The following is a 20,017-nucleotide window of genomic DNA, read 5'->3' on the forward strand; positions in this document are numbered from 1 at the left end:
AAAAAAGGGGGCCCCTGGATGGCTCAGTCGTTAAGCGTCTGCCTTCGGCTCAGGTCATGGTCCCAGGGTCCTGGGATAGAGCCCCACATCGGGCTCCCTGCTCACCGGGAAGCCTGATTCTCCCTCTCCCACTCCCCCTGCTTGTGCTCTCTCTCTCTCTCTCGCTGTCTCTCTCTCTGCCAAATAAATGAATAAAATCTTTAAAGAACAAAAAAAAAAGGAAAGAAACACAATGGGAGAATGTAAAGTGAAAAAGCAAAAGTGAAGCGAAACATAGAAATTGGAATAGGGAAAGAAAGGCCTTCAGGAAGACAAGAGTAAAGGAAGGTCATTTGGTTGCATACAGGGGCTGCAGGGTCACTGGAGGCGGGAGCCGGGCTCTATGGGGCTGGAAGTCAGCAGGCAGAGGGAGGGGGCATTGGGCCCAAGGACTCCCCCGAGACATTGTATTTAACTTGAGCTTTCATTGGAACCGTGGTGAAGAATTTGTGAAATTCAGTTTTTCCTTAAATATGCTTGCCAATAATAGTAATAGGAAAACTGCCATGATTTAAAGCCAAAATATGCCTGAAATCGCAGAAGGTTCACAAGGGAAGAAACATAAAATAGTTTTCAAGATTAGCTGAGGAATAAAATAGGCTCTTTAAAAAAAATCAATTTCCATTTACTGGGCATTTTTCTGGTTCTGTTGACTTTTAAAGATCTCTAGCAGGCCGACCTCACTCAGGATGAAGTGGTCAGAAGTTTGTATTGGGGGATGGAGGGCATCAAGAAAATGCCAAGTAAGCTTTTTCGTCAATACCTCAAATCTCACCAAGAATAATTGTTCCTTTTGTCTTCTCTATACCGAACTCTTCTGTTTTTCCCAAAAAGGAAGGATCTTCCCAATTAGCTTTATTATCTTTATGTACAAGCTCATTGAAAAAAATAGACATAATAACTAATATGGACTGAGCTCTTACAGCATGTGAGGCATAATTTTAAAAGTTTTTTCTATATTACCTTCGTAATTCCTCCCGACAACCCTACGGGGGTGGTACTAGGTTCATCCCCAAATTTCAGATGAAGACATTAGAGAAGCCCTGGAGACAGTAACTAGACGGTCTAGCGTCACACAGCTTGAAAGGTGTGAAGCCAGATTTGTACCTAAGAAAGAATCCAGAGCATCAATATGAACTACACTGTAAATGGGATTTACAGAGGAAAGTAAAAATCACCAAATAATCCCACCATCCAGAGAAAAGCATTCTTAGCATTTTAGATTCTCTCTTTTCTGACTTTTTTCTGTGCTTATATACACAAAGAAAATGAAATCATACCATACTATACACGCAGCTTACATAACAGTTTGATTTCTCTTCTTCACGACTTAGCACAGACATTTGTGTCAGTAAAAATCCCGTCAGTGGCATCATTCTGATGGCTGACAATCCATTGCATGAATCAGTCCCCTTTTATTGGACCTGAGATTGTTTCCCAGTTATGTTATATGAACAATGCTCCCGAGAATACCCTTGCTCAAATATTTTGAGCATTTATCTCATTGTTTCCTTAGGTTAAACTCCTAGCAGTAGTTCCATGACAAAAATAGAGAGTAATTTTTTTTTAAATGCAAATATTCTCGGATGATACAACATCAGCACAGAGTTTCCAGAACTTTAGTGTGAATATATTTATATACTTCACTCGCTTAGAAGAAATAAAGCAGTGTAAGCTTATTGGAAGCACAGAAAAGGAGAGAAGGAAGTGTGTCGATAATGATTTCTCTAAGTAATAATAATAATATTCCATGTTTGTCTCATGCTTTTTGAGGGTCAGAGCACATTCACAAACATCATTCACAAGCATCTCTAACCATAAGTTTCACTCAGGGGTCAAGGCCTGATTTCCCAGACATTATTTCCTCTAATAGTGTTTAAATATCTTGGAACCTATTGACTTACATATATTATCGGTGCTATTTGAGATAGTGATCCACAGAGCTAAACAAAGTTGGCATCTCAGGGATTCCAGTCTATTGCTCTGGATCCACGCAGCTTCCTTGAATTTTTCACATATAAAGAGAACATTCCAGATTGCAAGCCTCTTCTTAATGTATAAATCCCTTAAAAGGCACTTTAAAGGCAATTAACATTGTTTAGGTTACTAAGCAATTAACATTTTTAGGTTACTACATAAAGAATAAAGAAATAGCATAAAGAATAAAAATGAAAAAAATGAAAAAATTCAGAAAAAGAATAAAATTGCATCCCCAGTAGCCCAGGAGATTTTGTTGGTCCCTATTCTATCCACTAACAAACAATTTGCTTTCAAAGGTTGAGTCTCGTGATTATATATGTCTGTTAATAGAATACAAATTACAAATTTGTTCTGAGTAAAATCTTTATCTTCTAATGATGTTATAGCTGTAGAACACTTAAATGGTGTTGCAAAGAGACCCAAATGTCGTAAGTGGAACCAACCGTGTAGTTAATTAGAGAGCCAAGGCTGGTCTACCCTATCCTAGAGATTTGGTCTCACAGCAACATACTTCCACTAGTACTATACTCTGGGAAGTTCAGACTAACCCTGAGTCATCCTTGTTTCATTCTACATTCACTTGGTATATTTACTGAGCATCTACTATGTGCTGAAAATTGTGCAAGATGCTGGCAGCAGGACACCATATAGTGAACAAAACAAGACACAGTCCCTGTCTTTCTGAAGCTCTTGGTCTAGACAATTCCTGGAATCTAGAAGTTCGGGTCAAATCTAAGAGTCATCCACTTTCTGGATGGAACTACATCCACCCAGAGACCCAACTGAGTCAGACCTTTAGTGACCTCGTCCACCTGGCATCCCTAGAACCAATTTAATCTCCAAAATGCCTTAGCCCAAGAAGAGGCAGAAACCAACCCAGGCCTTCCTCCCATCTGAGTCAGAACTGACAAGGGCTACAAAGAATGTTTTGGATTCATCCGCCAAAGTCTCATAAAAGTTAAAAGAAGGCAAGGGGAAAAAAAGATCCTAGGCCTTCTACATACTAAATTCACTCTCAGATGGTTGGATACTGTATTTGCCCTTGGCCCCTGGGGACTTCACCAACTATGCTGAGTTCATGAAAAAAGAGAGTAATGGCACATTTCTGTGTGACCTATTTTTTCTTTAAAAGTTATAATGCTTTTTCCTTTGTTACTCTTAATCTGAAAGCATTAGAACCATTTTCTGAATTTTCTACTTATTGCATTCTAAATACCTTTTTCCTAGTGTTCACTTGTGCAGACACCTATAGGGTGCTCAGAGTCTCAGCCTAAGCCCCCTTTCTTCCCTGCCTTCATTCGGGTCCTCTCTAAACCCAGCTCTGAGACAAAGACCGGGTAGTTTATTTGGGAGTAGATCTCAAGAAGCATAAATGGGAAGCAAGGGGGACACAGAGGAGGGAGAAAAGCCAGCGGCTGATAATTCTAGTGGAGATACTCTAAAGAACTGTCCCTTGGAGAGGCAGGGAAATAGGGAATTTTTCCACCAATTCCTCTTCCTCCTGGGTTGAGGGATGCCCCTGGGGACATTAAATCCTGTACTTCCCAGCTGGTCTGTACGCAGGCTCAGAAGCTGAACTCATTATATTTGGCTAGATGAGATGAAAGTTTCCTATAAAACACTGTGTTCTGATTCTAAAACTGATGAGTACAGCATCATTGAATGAACTTCAACAGACTGAGAAAATATAACTATCTCTAGTGAATCACAGAAACTTCCTACGTTTGCCTCCTTGTAAGGGGGACACTGTCCTTCAAGACCGAGTCCGGAAAGTGATGATTTCTTTATTTGCCAAACTGTGTTGTCCAAGAAAAACGACCAGGAAAACCACCAACTAGTCCAAAAGGACATGGAGAAAAGTGACAACAGAAGCTGCCAAATTGACTACAGCACATCGAAATCAAATGTCAGTTCTCAGTAGCTGGAAAAAAAAAAAAGTGACATGGTAATAACAAGTTTAGGGCCTATAGTTTATGTCCCAATCATGCATCAAAATTCACACTTCCAAAAAAAAAAAATTCACACTTCCCTACATCTAAGGTCTGTAGGTCACTATTCAGTTATTCAGTGACACTTTCATGGCTAATTTCAGCAAAAAGAAGAAAATACAGATCTCGTCAAGGGGGCATACATTATGAATCTTACTAGACCAAACCTACTTGTTAGAGCACACATTGCTTCAACACCAAGAGGAAAGAAATGTCTTCAGTCTGACATCATTGATGTTGCTCTTCCTATTTCTGGGCTTTTCTAGAGTATTTTCTACAGTACTGTATATAGTGTTTTCTAGAGGAGCAGAAGTAATGAGTCTGCTTAATAATGAGCATTTATTGAAATTCACTTTATTTTACTAAATAAAAATTTATTTCAAAACCACTAGCCTAAAGAGGTTTAAAAGTGAAGCAGTTCACTTGTTCAAACCTCAGAGCAATCCCATGGGGTAAGTATAATTATTATCTCCCTTTTAAAGGAGGAAACTGCAGCACAGAGCGCACAAGCACGTTGCTCAGGGTCACACAGCGAGTAAGCAGTGCACCAGAGCACAAACCAGCACAGGCTGACTCCAGGACCCACCATCAACCCCCACTCAGAGCAGCCTCCCCAGTCTGCTGAACCAGTCGGTCAGGCGTTGGGTGAGCACAATCTTCATGCAGAAGGAGGCATGGCTAATGTCTGTCAGCAACCAGAAAGTTACTAAATTGTTCCCACGTTGATATTTTTTTTAATTCAACTGTCTTAATTATAGATTTTTCAGTATATCAAAAGGGTGCTTTTAAAAGGTAAGTTTTGGGCGCCTGGGTGGCTCAGTTGGTTAAGCGACTGCCTTCAGCTCAGGTCATGATCCTGGAGTCCCAGGATCGGGTCCCGCATCGGGCTCCCTGCTTGGCAGGGAGTCTGCTTCTCCCTCTGCCCCTTCTCCCTCTCATGCTCTCTATCTCTCATTCTCTCTCTCTCAAATAAATAAATAAAATCTTTTTAATAAATAAATAAATAAATAAATAAAAGGTAAGTTTTTTTTTTTTTAAAAATAGCTTTAGGGGAGAAAAAGGAAATCCAACAGGCATATTGGTATGATAGCTACACATCGTTTTGATGGGTTAAAATTCCCAGCTAACTACAGAAATCTTCAGTGTAATAACTGGTATAATAGGTAAATTTGGGTCATTATAGGCAAAATCTCTAATGAATTAAGGACAGAGGTGAGTTATTAGAGGGAGAAGACTAATTCATAGTTGAAATTAGACTTAGATGAAAATTGTTGGTGAAAATATTCTTAGAAGAGGGCTAATTTCACATAACATATGAGTTAAAGAGGTGGACTGCCCTTCTATCACCAAACTATCCCCAACCAAAATGAAGATAACACACTCATTTGAAGAAATCTCACTATCATTCGATTTCCAGTCTTTGGGATGCATTGCCTTTTTGATTGCTTTCAAGAAATACTGTTTTGGGAGAAATTTTTTCTTTCTTTTCAATTGAAGTATAGTTAACATACAATGTTATATCAGTTTCAGGTGTACAATATAATGATTCAACAATTCAATACATGACTCAGTGTTCATCACGATACATGTATTCTTAATCCCATTCATCTATTTTACCCATCCCCCCCACCTCCCCTCTGGTAACCATCAGTGTGTTGTTCCCTATAGTTGAGAGTCTGTTTTTTGGTTTGTCGCTTTTTTTCTTTGTTCATTTGTTTTGTTTCTTAAATTCCACATATGAGTGAAATCATATGGTATTTGTCTTTCTCTGACTTATTGCACTTAGCATAATATCCTCTAACTCCATCCATGTTGTTGCAAATGGCGAGATTTCATTCTTGTTATGGCTGAGTAATGTTCCATTGTATATATATACACCATATCTTCTTTATCCAATCATGGATCAGTGGACACTTAGGTTGCTTCCATAATTTGGCTATTGTAAATAATGCTGCGATAAACCTAGGGGTGCATATAGGTTTTCAAATTAGTGTTTTCGTTTTCTTTGGGCAAATACCCAGAAGTGGAATTACTGGATCATATGGTGATTCTATTTTTCATTTCTTGAGGCACCTCCATACTGTTTTCCAGAGTGGCTGCACCAGTCTGCATTCCCACCCACAGTGCACGAGGCTTCTTGCAGCCCTACCCACCAACAAAAGCCTCTCAAGAAAATCACCCTGCAGGTCGATGTGACTACAGCCACAGCACACGGGCTGAGGGCAGGCATCTGGTCAAGCAGTATTTCCTATATGAACTGTACTCTGTACACCACTACGGCCAGCAGAAAGATTGGCTTAAACATCAGTATTAGTACTATTATCAGTATCAGTGTTAATGTTGTTGTATATCTCCTATTATGAATCAGTTACTAGTCTCTTCTTTACCCGACTTTCAACAGCTCTTCCCCATTTCTTGTCTCCTCATTGCTTAGGAACTCTCCAAATTAGATTTCTGTACTCCAAGCTTCATTTCCTTTCACATTCTCTCTTAATCTCCCTGCAGTCAGGTTTTCAACCAAAGCCACCAGGAACCTCCATATGAGTAAATCCAATGGCGAATTATCAGTCATTACCTGTCCTATGTGACTTGACCCTGTACTTGACCCAGTCACTCTCTCTTTTTTTTCCTTGGAACACTCTCTTTCCATGAACTCTTTGTTGAGGTGTTAGAGTTCTACTGAGGTGTATCTCACACACCATTCAATTCACTCATCTAAATGTACAGTCCAAAGGTTTTTAGTATGTTCACAAAGTTGTCCAATTGATCACATTCAATTTTCATCTGTCTCCCCCAAAACAAGCCATACCTCCCAGGAGTCATCCCTCACTTCCCTCTAAAACCCCCAGCCCTAGGCAGCCACTAAGCTACTATTGTTCTGCATCTATAGAGTTTCCTATCTGTAGATTTCATATCCGTGGAATCATATGATGCATGCTCTTTTGTGACTGGCTTCTTTCAAGCATCATGTTTTCAAGGTTCACCCATGTTGTAGCATTCATCAGAAATTCACTCCTTCTTATTGTTGAATAATATTCCATTGTGTGGATATGGATATTTGGCTTATTTATTCATAAACTGATGGACATTTGAGTTGTTCCCACTTTTTGGCTATTACGAATAATGATATTATGTACATTGATGAACAAGTTTTTCTGTGTATGTTTTCATTTTTCTTAAAAATATAACTAGGAATGGAATTGCTGGGTCATGTGGTAACTCTGTGTTTAACGTTTTTTTTAAAAGAAAGATTTTATTTATTTATTTGAGAGAGAGAGAGAGCACGCGCATGCATGCGCGTAAGAGCCAGGGGAAGGGTAGAGAGGGAGAAGCAGATTCCCTGCTGAGCAGGGAGCCTGACGCAGAGCTTAATCCCTGGACCCTGGGATCATGACCTGAGCCGAAAGCAGACACTTAACCGACTGAGCCACCCAGGAACTACCAAACTGTTTTCCAAAGCAGCTATGCCATTTTATTTTGACATTAACAATGTATTAGAGTTCCAATCTCTCCAGAGCCTCAGCAATACTTGTATTACCTATCTCTTTGATTATAGCCACCCAACTGAGTGTAAAGTGGTATCTCATTGTGGTTTAAACTTACATTTCCCTGATGGCTAATGATATTGAGCATCTTTTCATATGCTTTTTGGCCATTCGTGTATCTTCTTTGGAGAACTGTCTATTCAGATCCTTTGACCATTTTTTTAAATTAGGTTCTTTGTCTTTGTATTACAGAGCTATAAGACAGCCTCCCTTTTGATATACTTCACCTAGCTTTAGGACACCACACTCTCTTAGTTGTTTTCCTCCCATCTGTCATTCCACACCAGTCTTCTTTACTGGTTCCTTCTCTTTTCCAGGACTTCTTAATATTGGAGAGCCTATGGCTCAGCTTTAGATCCTCTTCTCTTCTCACTCTCATGCAGTCTTGTAGGTTAACACAATCTATGTGCCATTGATTTCCAAATGTCTATTTCAGTAGGAGCTTCACCTGCATGAGGCAGCCTCAGACAATGCACTGGGGAAGCACTCTCTGCCCTGAAGGTCCAGTGTGTCTCAACCCCTACTAAGTGTCACTGGATAAGGAGAAGTTCATTCTGGCTCCAGAGGCAGCAGCACTAATGGGAACCAAGCAGGAGCCCAGAAACCAGATGAACACAGCAAACTAGATAGTATGCACCAGCTCTGAAAACAAAATTGTCACTGGAACCACAAGCTGCAAAAGCAGGCCAGAACCTACATATTAAACCTAAACAGGGTGACCATCTGCTAAGTTGGGAGACTTAAATAGGATTTAGAGTCTCCTAATATAATATCTAAAATGTCCAGAACACAACCGGAAATCACTCATCATACCAAAAACCAGGGGAAAATAACAACTTGAATGAGAAAAAACAATCAAGAGACCCCAACATGAGATGATGAAACAGATGATAGAATTATCTGACCAAAACTTTAAAGTAGCAAAATGTTTCAGTGAGTAAGTATAAATATTCTTGAAGTAAATTAAAATATATAAAATCTCAGCCAAGGAATAGAAGATTTAAAAAAAAAAAAAAACAAGTGGTAATTACATAACTGAAAAAAATACAATAACTAAAATTTAAAACTCACTAAATGGGCTAGATAGGAGAACAAATATGAAAGAGAAAGGAATCATGGAATTTCAAGATAGAACAATACAATTACCTAATCTGAAAAACAGAGAGAAAAGCAACTGAAAAAAATAAATGAACAGAGCCTCAGGGACCTGTGGAATAATAAAAGATCTAACAATATCATCAATATTCCAAAAAGAGAGAAGTTGAACTCGTGGAGACAGAGGGTAGATTGGTGATTAGCAGGCGCTAGGGAGTGGGAGAAATGAGGAGATGCTGCTCAGACAAGCTCCCACCTTAGAGACTTTGCAGAGCTGTTCCCTTGTCTGGGTGACTGATATCTGCATGATGAATGCCTTTACCCGCTTCTAGTCTTTGTTCAATAAGCTCTCTCCTGATCATCCTACCTAAAACTGCAAACCCCCCTTGTCCTGGGCCTCATGATCCTCTTACCCTGATCTACTTTTTCATTTTTTCCATAGCTGCTATCAGCTTCTAACATATTATATTTACTGATATATATTTTTGTTGGCTGTCTCCCATGAGGGAAGGAATCTCCATCTCTTTGTTCTTTTATGTAACATAAATACCTAGAACAGTGCCTGACATATAGAATAGTCAACAAATAAATACTTGTTGAAGGAATAGGGTGAAACAGATAGGAAGCACTCCCTAGTCTGAAAGAGGAAAGAAGGTGCATTCGTTTTTCTATTGCTGCTTAACAAATGAACACAAATTTAGTGGCTTAAAACAAAGCCCTTTATGATCTTTCTGTTCTGTATTTCGGGAGTCTGGCCATGGTGGCTGCAATCAGGCTTTCGCCAGATGCCTGGAAAGACCCACTTCCAAGTTTGCACGTTGTTGGCAGAATCCAGTTTCTTTTTTTTTTTTTTAAAGACTTTATTTATTTATTTGAGAGAGAGAGAATGAGAGACAGAGAGCACGAGAGGGAAGAGGGCAGAGGGAGAAGCAGACCCCCTGCTGAGCAGGGAGCCCGATGTGGGACTCGATCCCGGGACTCCAGGATCATGACCTGAGCCGAAGGCAGTCACTTAACCAACTGAGCCACCCAGGCACCCCAGAATCCAGTTTCTTATGGTTGTAGGATTGAGGTTCCTGCTTTTTTCCTAGCTGTTGGCTGAGGCTGCTCTCAGCTTTTAGAACCCATTCTTAAATCCTTGCCATGTGGCCATCTCCATAGGTAGTTTATAATATGGTAGTTTTCCCCTTCAAGGTCAGCGGGAAATTTTCTCATGCTTCAGATCTCTTCCTTCCGGTAGGGCCCAGTCCCTTTTAAGAACCCCCCCTAATTAGGGAGAAATCCTCCAAGATAATCTCCCTTTTGATCAACTGACTTGAGACCTTAAACACCTGAGCAAAATCCCTTCATTTTTGTCAGGTAATGCCACCTTACCAAGGGAGTGACTTCCATCATAGTCTCACCACACTGGAAACAGAGGGGATCACGCTGGGCATGTACACTTAAGAGAAAGGCATCCCAGGGGCCATTTTAGCATACCACAAGAGGATAGGTCTAAAGTTGGGTTTTCTTGTGCACGAGCTGGTCAAACAAAGCCAAAAACTATGGTAGTCAGTGTTCATAGAATCAGGATTTCCGGGAAAGAGAATGCCATAAAAATATCTTAGTCATACCCATGTACATAGCAGCATTACTCACAAGAGCCAAAACATGGAAGCAACTCAAGTGTCGCTTGACAGATGACGAGATAAATAAATGTGAGGCATACATACAATGGAACGTTATTTAGGCTTAAAAAGGAAGGAAATTCAGACACATGCTGCGACATAGAGGAACCCTGGAGACGCTAAGTGAAGTAAGCCAGTCACAAAGGACAGATACTGTAGGATTCCACTTCTATGAGGTGTCTAGGGTCGCCCAATTCACAGAGAGAGTAGAATGATGGTTGCCTGGGGCTGGGGACAAAGGAGAATAAGGAGTTGTCGTTTAATGGGCACAGAGTGCCAGTTTTGCAAGATGAAAAAGAATTCTCGTGACTGGTTGCACAACAATGTGAACTTAAGGCTACCGAACTGTACACTTAAACATGTCTAAGATGGGGAGCACCTGGGTGACTCAGTCGGTTAAGTGTCCGACTCTTGATTTCAGCTCAGGTCATGATCTCAGGGTTATGGGATCAAACCCCATGTCGGGCTCCACGTTCAGCACGGAGTCGGCTTGAGATTCTCGCTCTCCCTCTGCCCCTCCCCCCACTCATGTTCTCTTTAAATAAATAAATAAAATCTTTTAAAAAAAAAATAAAAATAAAATGTCTAAGATGGTACTTTTTTTAAATTTTATTTTATTATGTTATGTTAGTCACCATACAGTATATCACTAGTTTTTGATGTAGTGTTCCATGATCCGTTGTTTGCGTATAACACCCAGTGCTCCGTGCAATACATGCCCTCCTTAATATCCATCACTAGGCTAACCCATCACCCCCCCAAACCCTCAGTTTGTTTCTCAGAGTCCATAGTCTCTCATGGTTCATCTCCCCCGCCGATTTCCCCCCCTTCATTTTTCCCTTCCTACTATCTTCTTTTTTTTTTTTAACATATAATGTATTATTTGTTTCAGAGGTACAGGTCTGTGATTCATCAGTCTTACACAATTCACAGCGCTCACCATAGCACCTACCCTCCCCAAAGTCCATCACCCAGCCACCCCATCCCTCCCACCCCCCACCATTCCAGCAACCCTCAGTTTATTTCCTGAGATTAAGAGTCTCTTATGGTTTGTCTCCCTCTCTGGTTTCATCTTGTTTCATTTTTTCCTCCCTTCCCCTATGGTCCTCTGTCTTGTTTCTCAAATTCCTCATATCAGTGAGATCATATGATACTTGTCTTTCCCTAATTGACTTATTTCGCTTAGCATAATACCCTCTAGTTCCAAGATGGTACATTTTATGTCGTGTGTACTTTATCATAATAAAAAATAATAATAATAGGGGGGCCTGGGTGGTTCAGTCGTTAAGCGTCTGCCTTCGGCTCAGGTCATGATCCCAGGGTCCTGGGATCGAGCCCCTCATCGGGCTCCCTGCTTGGCGGGAAGCCTGCTTCTCCCTCTCCCACTCCCCCTGCTTGTGTTCCCTCTCTGGCTGTCTCTCTCTCTGTCAAATAAATAAAATCTAAACAATAATAATAATAATATCTTTGCCAGTAAAACTATTTTTGACTATTTTTAACTCTTGATAAACAGGTATGGGTGTCTGCATCATGACAGGCTGAGCTGGAGGAATGCAAATATTAATGTAACAGGCTTCACAACGATTAGAGAATTAAAACTGATGTTTGGTTTTTAATATAATTATTATTATTTCAGAAATAACCACAGAAACAATGATCCAAACTACGTTCCCCCTTTCCGGTTGGAAGCATCACTCACCTGCCCTAGATCCAAGGTGACATTGACTTTGTTGTACTGTGTGCCCGAGGAGAGAGGAGGACTTTGCCACCATCGCTCGGATCCATCAACTGCGTTGGTGACTGGATGTGCTTTCCTGGGGTCCTCAGAATTGCAGTAGTCACAGAACTGGCCCTGGAGAAGAAAAAAAAAAAAAAAAGCTCTTTTTTTATTTTCAAGTAATTTTTCCTATCAATATAGTAAAGAGCTAACTGAAACAAGAGACCACTTACACAGCTTAGAGATGTCAGCTGTTGACATTGATCATAATGTATTCTGAAGACAGTAGTAAGGCTTTTTCTTTTTCACTTAATCTTAAACCATATCACCTGTTTATACCTCTGTTTATAATGTTTCTAGGACACATATCATATTTATCTTCCATGTGTAACAGCTAAGTTTTCCTCGTCCTATATGACATTTTAAGAAGAACCTGTTGTACCTGAGATGCAAAGATGTTTTCCTTCAGCAAATCCTTTTTACTCTTTACGTTTTCCTCTGCAATTTCCGGGTCAGGCACTAGGATACAAAGAGAATCCCTGTCCGCGGTCCCAGTGGAGGCGATAAGGAGACAAATAATAGTAAGGAAAGCGGGATACGGCAAGAGTATAGAGGCCCGGGTCTCAAGTGATACGTATGCCCTGGGCTCAGGAAACAGGGTGCAAGAGGTGGGATTAAGTCGCCGGTGAGGATGGACAGGGCTCTGGTAACTGTCAGTGACCAGCAAACAGGGAAGGGGCTCCAGGGGGAGGCACGGGCATGAGCAAAGGCACGGAGGCCAGTTGGTTCAGTTTAACAACAGCATAAGTAATCGAAAACTAGGCATTACCGCCTAAAAAGCCTTACCTATATATTGATTACATTTTAACTGGGTCAAAAGATCATGCTTAACCAGCCGTGGGCTTCACACACTGAACTGCTTTGCTCCCCAATTAAATTACCTCAGAGCATCACCACCATCTAGGAGGGCGTTTAAAGAAGCAAACTTATAGCCACAGTCTTCCCAGGAATGTTCTGTGACACGATGGTAGATCTGTCCCTGGCAAGCCTCTTGAAAGTTAATTAAGTGTTCAAAGATAAATTTGATCCTGGTGTGTAACCAAATGTGAAAACCAAATGTTTTCATCGAGTGTGTAACTGAGGAGTCTCTCGTACGTGGAGACATATTATGTACAACTTTATCTCTTGACATTCTATAAAGAGACTTATGTAACTCAGAAGCCGCACATTGGGCTAAGCAGCCCCCTGAGTTCCTGAGATCAGAGACCATGCTTGTGTCCTGCTTGTCACCACACTTCAGCCAGCACATTGCCTCACACCACCGAGAAGCCCAATAAAAGAATGATCCCATCAGCAATTCTTAAAAAAAAAGGGGGGGTTCTTTCTATAAAAATTTTATCATAATAAAGTGTAATAACTAAGCTAAGACATCTAAACATTTATGGATTTTTTTCCTTTCAATGATCTTTATTTTTCCCATTCTTTCCCAGAGGGAATTTTACCAATTTAATTATTTGATAAGGGAATTATATTGTTGCTCCTCCGAGGTTAGAAGATTTACATGTAATTAGAAGCAAATCTCTTCCAAGGATGTGGCTGCTTATGATCTACATTTATCTCCAGCTCCATAATGAAGATATAAGGAATAGAAATGTTGCTTTTTGTGTTGTTTCGGTGATTCTCAATTTTCAAATAATTACATTAACAAATAAAGTGAGGATTTATAGAGCACCGATTATGCACCGGGCACCATGTACTTCACATTTGCACCCTAAGGCCATCACCTCTATTTTACAGCTGAGGAAACACAGTGAATAAGTTAAGTAATTTTCCCAAGAATCACCCAACTGTAAATAGTAAGAACCAAGACCCAAGCCTGGGGCCCCAGAAATAGTATATCAACCACCACCTTGTAACTCTCCTCCCCATCTGGCAGCTACTATCTACTCCAGTTTATTAGACATTGTGGATAGTCAGTAACATACATTCTTCCCTGCCATTGGTCTAAGAAGAAGAGGTCCCGTGGTGCCCTACAGTGCAATACCCCCGTTCACCAGAACCAGGTGCTGCAGGGATGTCTCCTACGGGGGGCTACATGCAGCCTCCTGTTGCGGCTGAACCGCGTCTGTCTTCAGTCCAGTCAGCTGCAATGGTCCGCTTTGCCTGTTGGGGGCATGCCGGGCAGGGCTTGGTCCCTGTGCTGGTAGGAGGCCTATCTGGGGATGCTGCAGGCTCCTAGGCGGGCAGTGTCAGCCGTCAGACCAGATGTCTGCTGTCAGTCCATCTGCCGGGATTGCGATCACACCGAACTGCAGGACATGCTTCCTGTGATGTCCCCTGAGAGGTTTTTGTTGGTGGGCAGCGCACGCAGTCACACCAGCTGCCTGCCCCCGTCTGTCTGTGAGGCCGTAGTCACACTGATGACCAGGGTGCTCTCTCTCTGCTGCTAGTTATAAGGAGCGGCTGCTGGGACTGCAGATGCATCGGTGTGTGTGGTTATCTTCCCCCCTCCCCAGGGCAGGAGTCACTTTGGAGTGGTGCTGGTCCCTGCTCAGGTTGTTTGCAGGGTATGTCAGGGCAGAAGTGGCTTTGGAGGGACACATGCCAAATGGGGTGGTGTGGATGGGACACATCTGCAGGGGAACACAAGGGTGGGGCACATGGTGTTAGCAAGATAAGTGGAGAGGGTTCCCACTGGTTCCCAAAAGTGCCTGGCTATCTAGACTGGGAGGGGAGGGGGTGAAGAGAAATGTCACCACCAGCACCCTGTCAGAATGGTTAGACTCAAAAAGACTAGAAATCCAAGTGTTGGCGAGGATGTGGAGAAAAAGGGATCCTCATGCACTGTTGGTGGGTATGCAAATTGGTGTAGCCACTTTGGAAAACAGTATGGAGGTTCCTCAAGAAATTAAAAATAGGATTATCATATGATTCAGTAATTCCACTACTGGGTATCTATCCAAAGAAAAAAAAAAAACCACTAATGTGAAAAGATATATGCACCCCTGAGCTTATTACAGCATTATTTACAATAGCCAAGATATGGAAGCCACTCAAATGTCCATCAATAGATGAATGGATAAAGAAGATGTGGTATGTATATACAATGGAATGTTTCTCAGCCACAAAGAAGAACAAGATCTTGTCATTTGCAACAACATGGATGGACCTACAGGGTATTATGCTAAGTGAAATATGTCAGACAGAGAAAGACAAATACCATATGATTTCGCTCATATAGGGAATTTAAGAAACAAAATTAATTAAAAATTAATTAATTAAAATTAATTAAAAGAATTTCTAAAATCTAAACAAATGAAATGACTGTTTTCTTGGGTAGGATAATATAAAAAACTTATCAATTCTCCCCCAAAGTTGATCTATAAAGTCAATACAAGTCCAATAAAAATCTTGGGTGCCTGGGTGGCTCAGTTGGTTAAGCGACTGCCTTCGGCTCAGGTCATGGTCCCGGAGTCCTGGGATCGAGTCCCACATCGGGCTCCCCGCTCAGCGGGGAGCCTGCTTCTCCCTCTGACCCTCTCCCCTCTCACGCTGTTTCTCTCTGTCTTTCTCTCTCTCAAATAAATAAATAAATAAAATCCTTAAAAAAAAAAAAGTCCAATAAAAATCTCAATAGAGATTCTCTTGGAGCACAATAATTCTAAAAGTTATATGGACTAGTAAAGAACCAAGAAAAGCCAGGATATTGCTGAACAGGAAGACCAGGAAGGATGAAACTTGCCCTTCAAGGTATCAGGGCTTATTATGAAGCTGTCATAATTAAAACAGAGCAAGATGAGAGAAACAGCCCTACAGGACAGAAAAGAGCCCCAAACAGACCCACGCATTTTGGAAACCTTAGTATATAACAGAGGTGGTACATCAGGTCAGTGGGAAAAGCTAATCCATATCCAATAGAAAACAATAAAATCAAATTCCTACTGAAGCCACAGACAAAAATCAGCTTCAGATGAATTAAGGACTTAATGTCAGAAATAAACTTTAAAACCAATTAGTGCAAAAAATCAGGGAATATCTTTTAGAATGTAGAGCAAGGAAAGATTTCTTAAACAAGAAAGCATTGGTTACAAAAGAAGAGATAGATCAAAATTAAGAATGTTGGTTCACCTTAGGGGCACATGGGTGGCTCAGTTGGTTAAGTGTTCGACTCCTGATTTTGGCTCAGCTCATGATCTCAGGGTCGTGAGATCGAGCCCCACATTGGGCTCCATGCTGGGCTTGGAGCCTGCTTAAGATTCTCTCTTTCCCTCTGCCCCTCCCCCACCCACTCTCTCACACATTCTCTCTCTCTGATATAAAATAAAACAATATAAAATTTTAAAATAATAAAAATTTTTAAAAAAGAATATTGGTTCACCTTAAAGAAGTAGAAAGAAAAGTTACAAACTGGAAGATATTCACAGCATACAAGTGGCAGACAGTGTCTCATGATGGCTGCCATCAATTCCTTCTCCATGTGTGTGTCCACCACCTCACTTATCAAGAAGTGGAGGCTATTCTCCCTGGAGGTTATTCTCTCCTCTTGAATCCAGACTGGCTTTATTATTTGCAGAAGTATCATTCTGGAGTTTTTGAGCAGAGGCTTTAAAAGGACTGGCAGAGTCTGCTTCTTGCAAGCCAGCCTCCAGGTAAAAAGTCCAGCTACCCCCAAATCACCATGCTATGAGAAAGCCCATTCTAACCAAATGGTGTGGATGCATGGAAGAGCACCGAGACACCAGACACATTAGTGAAGCCTTCTTGGATCCCCCAGTCCTACGCAGGCACCTACTGAGTACAACTGAGTTATTCCAGCTGACACCACATGGGGCAGAAGAACCACCCAACTGAGCCCAATCAGCCCAAGTTTTGGGGTGTTGTTACATAAGAATCAATACCTAAACAAAGAACATAAGATCAACAAAGAATTCTCGTCAGAAATACATACCAAACTTCTGCAGATCAATAAGGAAAGTATAAACAGATCAACAGAAAAAAGGGTGAAAGTAGGAATGGGCATTTTACAGAAGAGGAAACACATACATCCATAAACATTCAAAGAAATGTTCACTCTCACCATCATTAGTGATCAGGGTAGACCACAGTGTAATACTCTTTTATATCCATTCAAAAGGCCCAAGTTCAAAATTTGAGGATAACTAGCACTGGAAAGGATGTGGTAGGAGTATGAATTGGTGTAGAGACTTTGGAAGCTATTTTGGCATTATCTTATAACTTTGAAAATTCACATTTCCTATGACCCAGTAATTCTACCTTCAAGCTCATAACCCATAAACTCTTGCACAACTTGATGACATCATGTTCAAGAATATTCATAGACGCACTGTTCACAAGAGCAAAATCCTGGGAATGACCTAATGACCCAGCCCCATCAGTGTGAATGAATCATGGCAGTATATTCCCGCAATGGATGAATAAATGACCAAAATGAATAAATGAATATATTTTACAACATGAAAGAATATGGATGAATCTTAGCAATATAACAAATGGGGGGAGCATGATATAAAGTTAAGAACAATCAAAATGAGAAACACTTTTTAGGAAGATAGATAGATATAATAAAACTATATAAAAAGGAAAGCAAAGGGGGGCGCCTGGGTGGCTCAGTCGTTGAGCGTCTGCCTTAGGCTCAGGTTATGATCCCAGGGTCCTGGGTTCGAGCCCCACATCGGGCTCCCTGCTCAGCGGGAAGCCTGCTTCTCCCTCTCCCACTCCCCCTGCTTGTGTTCCCTCTCTCGCTGTGCCTCTCTCTGTCAAATAAATAAATAAAAATCTTTAAAAAAAAAAAAAAAAGGAAAGCAAAGGAAAGATTAATAAAGGATTCAGGATGATGGCTACCCCAGACTGTGAGAAACAGAGGGATGGGAAGTGAGGAAACCATATGGTTAGACATAAGTTATTATCAAGGCCCTAATCTGGTTTTGGTGGCAAGTACATGGGGGCTTGTTATATTATTTAAAATCCATCCATCCACACATACATTAAAGCAGACGATGCAAGGACCAAGGATAAAAGCATGTCATAAACTGAGGGTTGTGAATAATCCATAATCCAACTCTGCATCTGAGGTCCAGTATTTTAAAAATAGCCATAAATAAATAAAACAGGACCAAAACTGAGAGAAGTCAGAGAAGAGGAGGACAGAGGGAACAGAGGATTCTTTCACGCTTGTGTTCGATAATTCACCCATCCGTGCGACAAACCTGTGCTGGTCACCTACTCTGTATTCCAGACAGAGATGAGAATACTAAAAGACAAGGACAAGGGACTTATCTTGGAAATAAGGACAAGGGACGCATGCTCTGAATTGTGTCAAGACTATTATTAGCCTAGCCATATGAGAGATAGCAAATATAACAGAAGGGGCTAGAAGGAAAGGGGACAGAACTGTTCAAATAAATAACAAGACAGTTTAGATCTAAGGTTGGAAGGCCCTGGAAGATAAGCCAATGTTTCAGAGACCCACGAAAGAACCTATGCTTTTTCAGAAGGATGGAAAAAAGTCTCTCCTAGTTCCTAACATTGTTGATTCTCCTTAACTGAAAATCTCTCATATATAATGCTTCCCATCTCAATCCACAGTATAAAACTGTATTGTTCTAAGAAACTAGAGGTTGATTACAGCAGTGCTCCCTAATATAATTTTATTGTGTGAACCCTCATTCATTTATTCAACTTCTTAGAATTCCTTACAATGTGTAGAGCACTAATTTGGATTCGGAGATAAAAACAAGCAAACAAACACTAAGAGTGGGCCCCTGGCCCTAAAGAAATGTAGCAAGAGAGAAGAGAAGTAGCTCAAACACCACATAATACCAAAAGGTGCTGGAATCAAGCTAGCCCGGGGATATTTAAACCCAGGAGAGGCATGCCATGCTTTACTTTGCTTAATCTTCACGACACTCTCAGGCTTATATCAAGGTATTCAAAACTTAAAGGTGAAGAAGGGAAGGCTCAGAGAGGTGAAGTGCCTCACCTCAAACCTCACAGCCAGGACGGGCCGGAACCAGGACCCGTGTGTGGTCTGGTGATGTTTCTCCCAGCCAGAACGCCTTCCATCCTGATCCAGCTGCAAGCTCCATCAAAGAGCTCCGTCCTACACTTGGATGGAAGGTGAGGCCGCGCTGAAACAGCACTTACGTAACTTTCCACACACCTGCCCATGACCTGGGAAAGAGACCCAGCTCGGGAAAGCACCCTGTCTGACGGATGCGTGGATGCACGCCCTCATGGCAGGCTCAGAAAACCCAGCAACGGCAGCCTCGAACCACACTCGGCTGCCAACAGCCCCATGATGTATTAGCACATTCATGCCACCCTGAACCTTCCTCCCAGCCATCACTCGCCAAGGTTCCTGAGGCCATGTGCCTTAAAGGCACTGTCTCAAGTGCCCCAACCCAAGCCAGCCGGAGCCCTGATGTGGAGAACATTCTGGAGTGCACCCATTCCAAACTTAAGATTGCTCCTTCCCAGACCTTGTTCAGAACATCGTCCCTTCTGAGAAGCCCACAAGCACATCAGCATGGTCACCAATGATTAAGACAGGCAGTTCTGCCCGTTTCCTGCAGACCTGTACATCTGAGAGATGGGTGAAGGGCCATTACACAGCCCAGGAGAGTGCCCAGCTCTACGGGGCCCCCAACAGATTTCACCCCACGGTGGGCAGAGCACGCATCTCTAGCGTGCGGGGCTCCTGGAGGCAAGGACTGGAGAGATCCATAGGACTCAAGCTTGATTCCAGGTATTTTTTTTTAAGGCAAATAAGAAAATGTCTGCAAAATTTACATTTATTACTAGAAAATTGTGTCCCTCCAAGCCAAATTCTGGGGGTTTTTTTGCTTTTAACTCATATCAAAGAGATACATTTTGGAGTAAAATCTTGGAGTTTAAATCCTACTTGGATGGATAGATAGATACATAGATAGATAGATAGATAACCTTTATATATTGGTTGACTTATTT

General features: G+C 41.4%; 1 protein-coding gene across 1 annotated transcript in view; it reads right to left on the reverse strand.

Annotated features, from left to right (window-relative positions):
* LOC110576941 (laminin subunit alpha-3-like) overlaps positions 1-20,017 on the reverse strand; it is a 188,260-nt gene that overhangs the window by 142,657 nt on the left and 25,586 nt on the right. The window contains exon 2 of the mRNA XM_021686192.1: positions 12,014-12,166. Coding sequence (XP_021541867.1) covers positions 12,014-12,166 — 153 coding nt within the window. The remainder of the gene's footprint in view (positions 1-12,013; positions 12,167-20,017) is intronic.

The sequence above is a fragment of the Neomonachus schauinslandi genome, chromosome 14 (genome assembly GCF_002201575.2).
Source record: "Neomonachus schauinslandi chromosome 14, ASM220157v2, whole genome shotgun sequence".
In the NCBI taxonomy this organism is placed as follows: domain Eukaryota; kingdom Metazoa; phylum Chordata; class Mammalia; order Carnivora; family Phocidae; genus Neomonachus; species Neomonachus schauinslandi.